Genomic DNA, 9,699 nt, shown 5'->3' with positions numbered 1-9,699 from the left:
TGTGAAGAAAAGTAATTGCACACAGTCTATGAAAGCGATGGCCGGGTTCTATGCTGTAATGTTCCAGGATTCTGAAACACTTGGTACAGTATCTATCCTCCTGCATGATAATGCACACGGTCAACCAACCATGACAATTACAAAAGGCAACAGCCAACGGCTTCACTTCTTTTTCTACGGTCTTTAAATTTGGAGTCAAACACTTAAATTGGGACTAATTTTAACTCAAGCAAAATCCATTCACTTACACGGAGTTAAAATTGGGCCATAATTATAATTAGTCACTGAAACTGCTGGGCTACTGTTCTTCCAGCACCAGTTACACAATGCTCCAACTCTGTAATTTCGTTGACCTATTCCCAAATAGGCCTTAGTTTAAGATTTTAAACCACGAATTGTCCCTTTCCCGATTAAGGAACCTCTGTAAATGGATAGAGTATATCCGTTTTGCCTAAAGGATTGATAAAGTCGAAGGTGTACTGCACGTTAATGGTTTACATCAAATAACCTGTTTTCATCTTCATTGCCGAGACCTCGCAATATTTGATGTACCTAAATCATGGTGTATTAAATATTTTCAACAAAGAAAATGTATTTAGTACATGTTTTCTCATAAATTATGTTATAAATGCCGGAATAATTCTATTATTCGTCTCAGAACTCCTTCCCAAACATCACTTTCCTTTGATGATAAGGGCCGATTGAGGATTATCATGGCTTCCAGGCGATATGCATTGTCTGGGTGTATCGTTTTGGAAAGGAATCGATAGCCATCCCAGAGCACAGGTATGTGTTTCGTATACTGTCATTCGGAAGTTGAGTTCACAGAGTTTATGGATGAGTTCATGGATTGAACATTTCTGTCCTCTAACCCAGGACGATTGCCTGGAATAGAAGCCGGAATATAGTGACAGAACACGTGACGTCAAAACGCAGTTTTATGCCGTGTTCTTCCCAGAAATAAGTATCATGCGTTATGGTTGATCTTTAACTCCATTTGTATACATGATAATAAGTAGATACAGCATGACAGAAACAGATCATTATAATTGAAATAGCATATCATTGTTCTCTATCAAATAATAGATTTAACTTGATTTTGTTTTATTTCAAGTATCTATATTGATTAATAATCGCCAAATAATTAAAGAATAAACATGGCTGTATTATATGCTATGACACTGGAATGCGTTACATCTCAGTGATTGGATAACACGGAAATACACGTACACGGGGATATTAACACCTCCACTGCTTGGGCAGCAAACTGTCGTAACGGATCTCCGGCTCTTTCCCAACTCGCTAGATTCAATTTTCCATTGAAATCTGTGAAATTGGTATGGCTCCGGGATAAATTAATATACAGCAATAAACTGATTTCTGCGCCAACGATTGTATCTCTAATTGGTTCTTGCTTCTGTGTAAAAAGCCTCTGTTGCTCCTTTTGTGGTTTTTATCTCCAGCTCGGCATATTCTGCGCTTCTTCTGTTATTTCTAGATTGTCCCGCTTTCTTCGAGCCCGACAATTCTGGAGTCGCCTCTGTCACCTTGTCCCGAAACGTCCCTTGTTTTATCTGGAAAAACAATGTTTGGAAATACGGTTGATTTGTCTCTTTGCTGGGCGTGGCATTGACTGCTCAAGGCAGTCAATAGAATAACACAGAAAAACCTTCAGATGCAGCATACGGCCAAAGTCAGAACAACTAATACTCCGCTATTACATTAATGTTGGTGCTCCGCGGAATATGTATGCTTCTATTCTCTGCTTCTCAGCCCCACCTGAGCGTACGCTGTCATCTCCTCTTCATGTTTACGTCCTGGAGTTTTCTTGGCTTTGTTCAAATCCACTGCAGCATAAGTCACGATCTTGTCCTCTTCCCCCTGCATTGACCAATAAGAAAATGTTTTGTTATTTGACGAGTTCATTACCTTCACCAGTTTACAGCTTGCTGATCAAACAATGAACATAATGGCCTAGGCAACAAACAAAATGCAGAAATCCACAGTTAATACATTTAAAGTTATGCAAATGTTAAGTCCGGTAAATAGTGTGTCTATTGTAACTGCCATTTCATCTTGTCGATTTTCACTACAATGCAATGTTACAGATATATTTAAACAAGAGGCGGGTTCTGCATCTTAGAGGTGTGATGCCAGCTTTCAAAAGCGAGGTTTAGATGAATGCACGCATAAGTATTGTCTAGATTTTGTTGACTGAAACTACCAATTTAATTTTTCTTCTCTTCAATCACTTGCACCAGCATCGCAGGTTCAAATGATTTTCAAAACGCGATGCGAATGACACATCGAAAAGAAACAAATACTTTTGCGAAATAGGTTGTGATAAAGTATCTCTATCATAACAAGATTTCTATAAATTGGAATCCTCTCCTTGGAAAAATGGCATGAACTTACCAGTCCTTCATGCGTGCTCAGTATTGTTCTACTTTCCTGCTTACCTGCAAATTAATGCAATTTAATTACATTCAGTAAGCACAATATTTCTTCAGTTTCCATGTTAGTGTTCTGAAAAGTATTTTTAGAGGCAATGTAAAGCTTGACATGACTTTATATATACCTATATAGGTGGTCAGAGCAGTGTCAGATGAAATTCAACTCAGAGAAGAGTAAAGCGCTACAGCCAGGATGAAAAAAAGAAACAAGCTGCATATATACTCCATGGATTGGATTGAAATAGCTAAGGACGGAACTGAAAGAGACCTAGGATTTAGTAGACTAGACGCTAAACATGTCCATCCAATGCAGAGCATCAAAGGGCAAAACCAATACATAGACAAAACAGTATAATGTAAGTCAAAGGAGAGAGCAATGAAACTGTACAGTGCTCCAGCTGCACGGACCACTGGATATTGTGACCAATTCTGGTCACCAATGGTGACGCGCTAGTGCCAGCGCAAAGAGCCGCTAGGCTGATTTCCCATTGTCAGGGTGTTGAGTTATGCGGACACTCTGGATAAGCTGGATCTGTTAAACTGCAAAGGAGGCGTCTGAACCATGATTTTATGGAAATACATGACAATACTACGTATATAGAAAAAGTTAAACCACAATTTTGCTTAATTCTTCCTCAGGATATGGGTGTCGCTGACTAAGGCAGTATTTATTGTCCATCATTAGTTGCCCTTAGACAGATAGACGGCGTACGAAACCACTTCAGAGGCCACAGGTGGAGGATCAGAGTCGTTAATGTGCCAGACCCCGTTACACCGTCTCCAAATGTCATCAATTGATTTTTTAACATTTTATGGCAATGCAACAGAATATGGTCACTTGTCTTTTACCCAGGCCGTTTTTTTTTAAATTTCCAAATTATTTAAACTGAATTAAGTTCTCAAAATGCCATGGCGAGGTTTGCCGCCATCTTCTCTGGATTATAAATCCAGACCATTGGATTACCACTGGAGTAACAGAAAAGCACTACATTACAGTTCCTGTATTGTATGAGATATTTACCTGTGGGGAAACCGGTTAAAAGATGTAGCAAATGATCATTTTAGCAATGATGTCAAGAAATTCTTCTTCGCACAGAGAATAAACTTTCAGATATAGCAAATGAGGCAATCGTCCTGGGATCCCTTAACAAATGGTTGGATTCTACATTAGGGGGATTATTCCACATTTTTGGATGGAGAAAATAGGCTTTCTTATCCACAGTTATTTTGTGAAAGGACATTTTCCGAACTTTTTTGGAAATCCGAATCCAGGAAACCTTCATTAGTCGTGTACATTTGCTCGCGACTGGACTCTGACAACACTTTACTCAACTAGTCATAGACCCCAAAGTGCTGGAACAAGCGATCGGATTTCGCTTATCATCTGCCAGAAAGTGGGCGTTTTCGTTGGTAATGTCTAGATAATCAGATCCTTTATAACCGGATTCTATGATAATTATTACATTATATAAGATGCTGAATCTAGTTCTATTTGCAGGAAGCGATTTCTGCTTTGTGGCATGAGATAACATCACTTTAACAATTAATTAATAATCGCGCTATTCTCTTTCTGTACCGCCCTGGACGCTCTCGCTATTACCCTGAAGATTTGTATTAAAATCAAACGATAACGAAATACTTACCTTTATTCTTCAAACTGCATCTCGTTCCAATTATAATCATGAACACCAGAAACGCCAATCCACCAACTGCACATCCAGAACCCCAGATGTAATAATATTTATCATCAGGTTCTGCAAGATTAAAAAGATTGGTACTGAGTTCTAATTTGTTTCAGTCATTACCTAAAAACGAGACTTTGAGATAATTTGTTGGTTAAACTACTGCCCATATTTACAACAATTAGGCGAGGGAGAGGGTTATTTGAAATGAATCTTAATTTATATTTCTGGATCTGATAGCAAATGGCACTTCTCACAAAGGATGCATACGGCTGGAATATTATGCGAGGAGGAATACCAGTTTCGGATTTTCTGAATATTGGTTTGGGAGGATTAGAATTCCAAATGAGTTAGTTTCGCTGAACAGAAAGGATTTTTCCTGTACTTGGCTTTTCATTTGCTCTTAAATTATTGTTTGATGCAATCGTAACAATACTGTGGCACGTGACGCGCCACTACCTTAGAAAAAATGCTTATTGTATGAATTCGGTTGAAATGCTAACTCAATTCTGTGGACTGCATTTATTGAACAGGAATTGAAATTCACACACGGTTCTTTATCAATTACAGGAAACTAGTTATCAATAAACTGGCATGTTGCAACCAATTGTAAGGGAAACAAATCTGGGGTCACATTCCGAAGGAACTGCATGAAACAAGTTCCCAAACCAAACCTCTGTATCATGGAGGTGTCGCCTATTCACAGCGAATCGCACCACACAGGCTAAACAAACAAACTGTCCAGCCTGGTTCCGCAGGTCATGAGAGGAAAACAGATAATGGGAAAGAATAAAGTCAGTTCAACAAGAGGACAAATTTCAATAATTAATAATAAGCAAGATATGTAAAATAATAGGATTGAACAGGCGGTTTCAGGGTAGAAGGTACTTCGGTTTGACAATAGGTTCGGCTCAACAATTTTTACAATCAAACGTTAATTTTCTCTTTACTTTAGTATTGTCAAACTATCTTTACGATAATAGATATCATTAAACACTATGATAATTCCTTTCCGAATATACAAATTGCTGACCACACGATATGGCCTGTTGACCCCGTACCTGAGCATGAATTGTTAACCGCGTAGAGGCCAATAGCGGGAACCTGGAGGGAAATATGAGATACCAAACAGATGTAAACAGCCCCGTTGGGCACAGGCTGCATGTCTTCCAAAGAGCTGGAAACTTCATAAAGTCCCTCAGCGTTCTGCCATTTTTTCGGATTTATCCCAGTTGCGACTTTGGTGCCATTTTTATACCAAACGAGGGTGAAATCGCCCGGATAAAACGCAGCCGATTCACAAACAAGATGCAGAGTCGTAGCTGAATTGTTCTGGGGTGGCTTGGAGAAAAGCTTCAATGGGGTTGGGGGAGCTGCGGAACAGAAAATGGGGGAAATCAGGTTACCGAGGAGACGTTACTGAGGAAAATACTATTTTCGAGTGTATCCATGTTTGTTATTAATTCTAAGTCTGTCTGTCATCCCACGAGAGAAACGAATAATCTGTCCATTACCGGTAATAAAATGAGGGCCGTCGTGGATATCGGGCAGTTCACATAGCCAGAGCATGAGATTGGCTGAGGGGAATTGCCTGCGGTTCGACCTCAGAGGGCTTCAGCGACACAGTCTCTGCGGAATGTTATATTTATTGGAGGCAAAAGACGTGGAGAAATTCTGGTACATGGACAGATTGTTGGAAAAATCCATTGATTAAAAGTTAATGTCATGTGATATGAAATCCGTCACGCGAACCAGTCTGTCAGAATGTGACAATTAATTTTGTTAGAGTGTGACACCTCACTTACATTCAAAGCATCGGTGCAAACAAGAGCCGTGTCGTGTAGGAATACATTTCAGTCAGTCATCCACGTATCTGGACATTTTTCCGCAGCTTCCATCAACAGAAGTCTGATGTTAGAAGCACATTTTGAGATGAATCCAGTAACATTTTACTGATGGCAGGTCATAAATCTGAAACGGTAACTCTGTTTCCCTCTGCACAGATATTACCTAATCGGCTACGCATTTTTAGCAATTTCTGTATATATTTCAGATTTCTAGCATACGCAGTATATTGCATTTGTAACATGTTACCTTGTTAATATTGATAGCGTTTTACGCAACTCGGCAAAGGACAGGTAATATTTTGCCGCATAATTAGCAGTTGTGTACAGAGTTTCACTGTAAACGTATCAATATACGTTTTACAATATCAAAGCGGGTGCAATATAACAATGACAAAACAGCTACATTTGATATATTTGGACGTTCCCGTTCACATCGGTCACTTACCACATACAGTTAGATTTGATCCTGTTCCATTTCCTATAATTTTTCCCTGACGGATTACTACGCAGTGATAGACTCCAGAGTCTTGGAAAGTCGCGTTTAGCAACGCGAAAAAACCTCCTCCTTTATTTTTGAAACCAAATTGTTTTCTGTTATCGACTCCTGTTTGCATATATTCATTCTCGCCCTTTTTCCACCAACGTACTTCGACCCCTGAATTGTCATCAGAAAGGGGGATTACGCAGTAAAAGGTGATGTCTGTCCCGTTTAACGTAATTACTTGTTCGGGAGTTTGAAACACGCTGATCAAAGTGACCGAAGCAGCTGTTGGAAAATATATTTAAAGTTTGGTTGATTGTATTCATTCCATAACCGTACACTTCACAGCATCTTCTACATGAAAATACAAAAGAGAAAGAATATTACAGACGGACGAACTAATTTTAGTTCGGCTAGTATGGTAACTAATTACGGTATTGTTTTTAAAGACACGGTTGGTTTGAGAATAAACAGGTACCTGGGTAAATGATCCCCGGGAGAGACAGGAACAGAAACAGAAATATAACACTGGACAACATTCCGAGTTAAATATTCAACTGATTACTGACTGCGTTGAACGTGCTCTTTGCGACACTGTGAAAAGGTTTGCAGATAATTTAATCTGAAATGCGTCATAATGACGTTTGACATCCTATGTCTGTGGGTTCACAAAAAAGGTTTCGTTTGTGAAGTGAAGTTTGATGGCCGTTCTGGTCCTAGACAACAAGTGGAGTCGCCGATATCAAGGCCAAAAAAGCATCAGAAAAAAATAATATCCAAATTCCAAATGGAAAATTTACAACATCAACAACTTCTCAACTTCTATATACATCGCGCCTTTGAAGCAACAAAACGTCCCTACCTGCTTCGTGGGAGCGTTAGAAATGCAAAATATGACAGCGAGTCACATTAGGAGATAGTAGGGTGATTGAACAAAACCTATATAAATGAGGTATGTTTTAAGTAACGTTTTAAAAGAGGAAAGGGGAATAAAGAGGTGGAAAGATTTAGGGAGGGAATTTGTGTGCCTCGTGCATTGCCAGCTGAAGTCGTGGCCAGCAATGGTGGTGTGATTAAAATCGGAGGTGCTCAACAGGCCAGAATTCGAAGAGCATAGATATCTCTGAGGGTTGCGTGGCTGGAGGAGATTACAGAGGTAACGAGGGGTGAGGTCATGGAGGGTTTTGAAAACATGGAAGGGAACTTTACAAAGAACAAAGAACAGTACAGCGCAGGAACAGGCCATTCGGCCCTCCAGGCCTGCGCCGATCTTGATGCCTGTCGAGACTAAAACCTTCTGCACTTCCAAGACCGTATCCCTCTATTCCCATCCTATTCATGTATTTGTCAAGATGCCTCTTAAACGTCGCTATAGTACCTGCTTCCACCACCTCCCCCGGCAGCAAGTTCCAGGCACTCACCAACCTCTGTGTAAAGAACTTGCCTCGCACATCCCCTCTGAAATTTGCCCCTCTCACCTTCAACCTATGTCCCCTAGTAACTGACTCGTCCACCCTGGGAAAAAGCTTCTGACTATCCACTCTGTCCATGCCGCTCATAACTTTGTAAACCTCTATCATGTTGCCCCTGCACGTCCGTTGTTCCAGTGAAAACAATCCGAGTTTATCCAACCTCTCCTCATAGCTAATGCCCTCCAGACCAGGCAACATCCTGGTAAACCTCTTCTGTACCCTCTCCAAAGCCTCCACGTCCTTCTGGTAGTGTGGCGACCAGAATTGCATTCATTATTCTCAGTGTGGCTTAAATAAAGTTCTGTGCAGCTGCAGCATGACTTGCCAATTTTTATGCTCGATGCCCCGACCGATGAAGGCAAGCATGCCGTATGCCTTCTTGACTATCTTATCCACCTGCATCACCATTTTCAGTGACCTGTGGACCTGTACGCCCAGATCTGCCTGTCAATACTCCTAAGGGTTCTGCCATTTACTGTACACTTCCCACCAGTATTAGATCTTCCAAAATGCATTACCTCACATTTGTCCGGATTAAACTCCATCTGCCATTTCTCCGCCCAAGTCTCCAACTGATCTATATCCTTCTGTATCCTCTGACAATCCTCATCACTATCCGCAACTCCACCAACCTTTGTGTCGTCCGCAAACTTACTAATCAGACCAGCTACATTTTCCTCCAAATCATTTATATATACTACAAGCATCAAAGGTCCCAGCACTGATCCCTGCAGAACACAACTAGTCACATCCCCTCATTCAGAAAAGCACCCTTCCACTGATACCCTCTGTCTTCTATGACCGAGCCAGTTCTGTATCCATCTTGCCAGCTCACCTCTGATCCCGTGTGACTTCACCTTTTGTACCAGTCTGCCATGAGGGACCTTGTCGAAGGCTTTACTGAAGTCCACATAGACAACATCCATTGCCCTTCCTTCATCAATCATCTTCGTCACTTTCTCAAAAAACTCAATCAAGTTAGTGAGACACGACCTCCCCTTCACAAAACCATGCTGCCACTCGCTAATAAGTCCATTTGTTTCCAAATGGGAGTAAATCCTCTCCCGAAGAATCCTAATAATTTCCCTACCACTGACGTAAGGCTCACCGGCCTATAATTTCTGGATTATCCTTGCTACCCTTCTTAAACCGGCCTATAATTTCTGGATTATCCTTGCTACCCTTCTTAAACAAAGGAACAATATTGGCTATTCTACAGTCCTCTGGGACCTCACCTGTAGCCAATGAGGATACAAAGATTTCTGTCAAGGCCCCAGCAATTTCTTCCCTTGCCTCCCTCAGTATTCTGGGGTAGATCCCATCAGGCCCTGGGGACTTATCTACCTTAATGCTTTGCAAGACGCCCAACACCTCCTCCTTTTTGATAATAGCATGACCCAGACTATCTACACTCCCTTCCCTAGACTCATCATCCACCAAGTCCTTTTGTTTGGTGAATACTGATGCAAAGTACTCATTTAGTACCTCGCCCATTTCCTCTTGCTCCACACATAGATTCCCTTCTCTGTCCTTGAGTGGGCCAACATTTTCCCTGGTTACCCTCTTGCTCTTTATATACGTATAAAAAGCCTTGGGATTCTCCTTAATCCTGTTTGCTAATGACTTTTCATGACCCCTTTTAGCCCTCCTGACTCCTTGCTTATGTTCCTTCCTACTGTCTTTATATTCCTCAAGGGCTTCGTCTGTTCCCAGCCTTCCAGCCCTTACGAATGCTTCCTTTTTCTTTTGGACTTGGCTCACAAT

At 40.9% G+C, this 9,699-nt stretch overlaps 1 protein-coding gene across 2 annotated transcripts; it reads right to left on the bottom strand.

The window, feature by feature from the left end:
- Positions 1–442: 442 nt before the first annotated feature.
- Positions 443–7,046, bottom strand: LOC137379082 (signal-regulatory protein beta-1-like). Of its 2 annotated transcripts, none has more exons than XM_068049726.1 (7): positions 6,942–7,046; positions 6,428–6,748; positions 5,197–5,508; positions 4,097–4,207; positions 2,416–2,459; positions 1,780–1,881; positions 443–1,574 (listed from the first exon to the last, which is right to left on the bottom strand). In XM_068049726.1, exons 1-7 carry the CDS (start codon positions 7,000–7,002, stop codon positions 1,401–1,403), a joined length of 1,125 nt encoding a protein of 374 aa, XP_067905827.1. In that variant the 5' UTR covers positions 7,003–7,046; the 3' UTR covers positions 443–1,400. The 2 variants fall into 2 exon arrangements, with proteins under 2 accessions (XP_067905827.1, XP_067905828.1); XM_068049727.1 differs by having other exon boundaries at positions 445–1,574; positions 6,428–6,817; positions 6,942–7,027.
- Between the last annotated feature and the right edge of the window lie 2,653 nt (positions 7,047–9,699).

The sequence above is a fragment of the Heterodontus francisci genome, chromosome 17 (assembly GCF_036365525.1).
Source record: "Heterodontus francisci isolate sHetFra1 chromosome 17, sHetFra1.hap1, whole genome shotgun sequence".
In the NCBI taxonomy this organism is placed as follows: domain Eukaryota; kingdom Metazoa; phylum Chordata; class Chondrichthyes; order Heterodontiformes; family Heterodontidae; genus Heterodontus; species Heterodontus francisci.
This window is presented reverse-complemented; position numbering and strand designations above follow the sequence as displayed.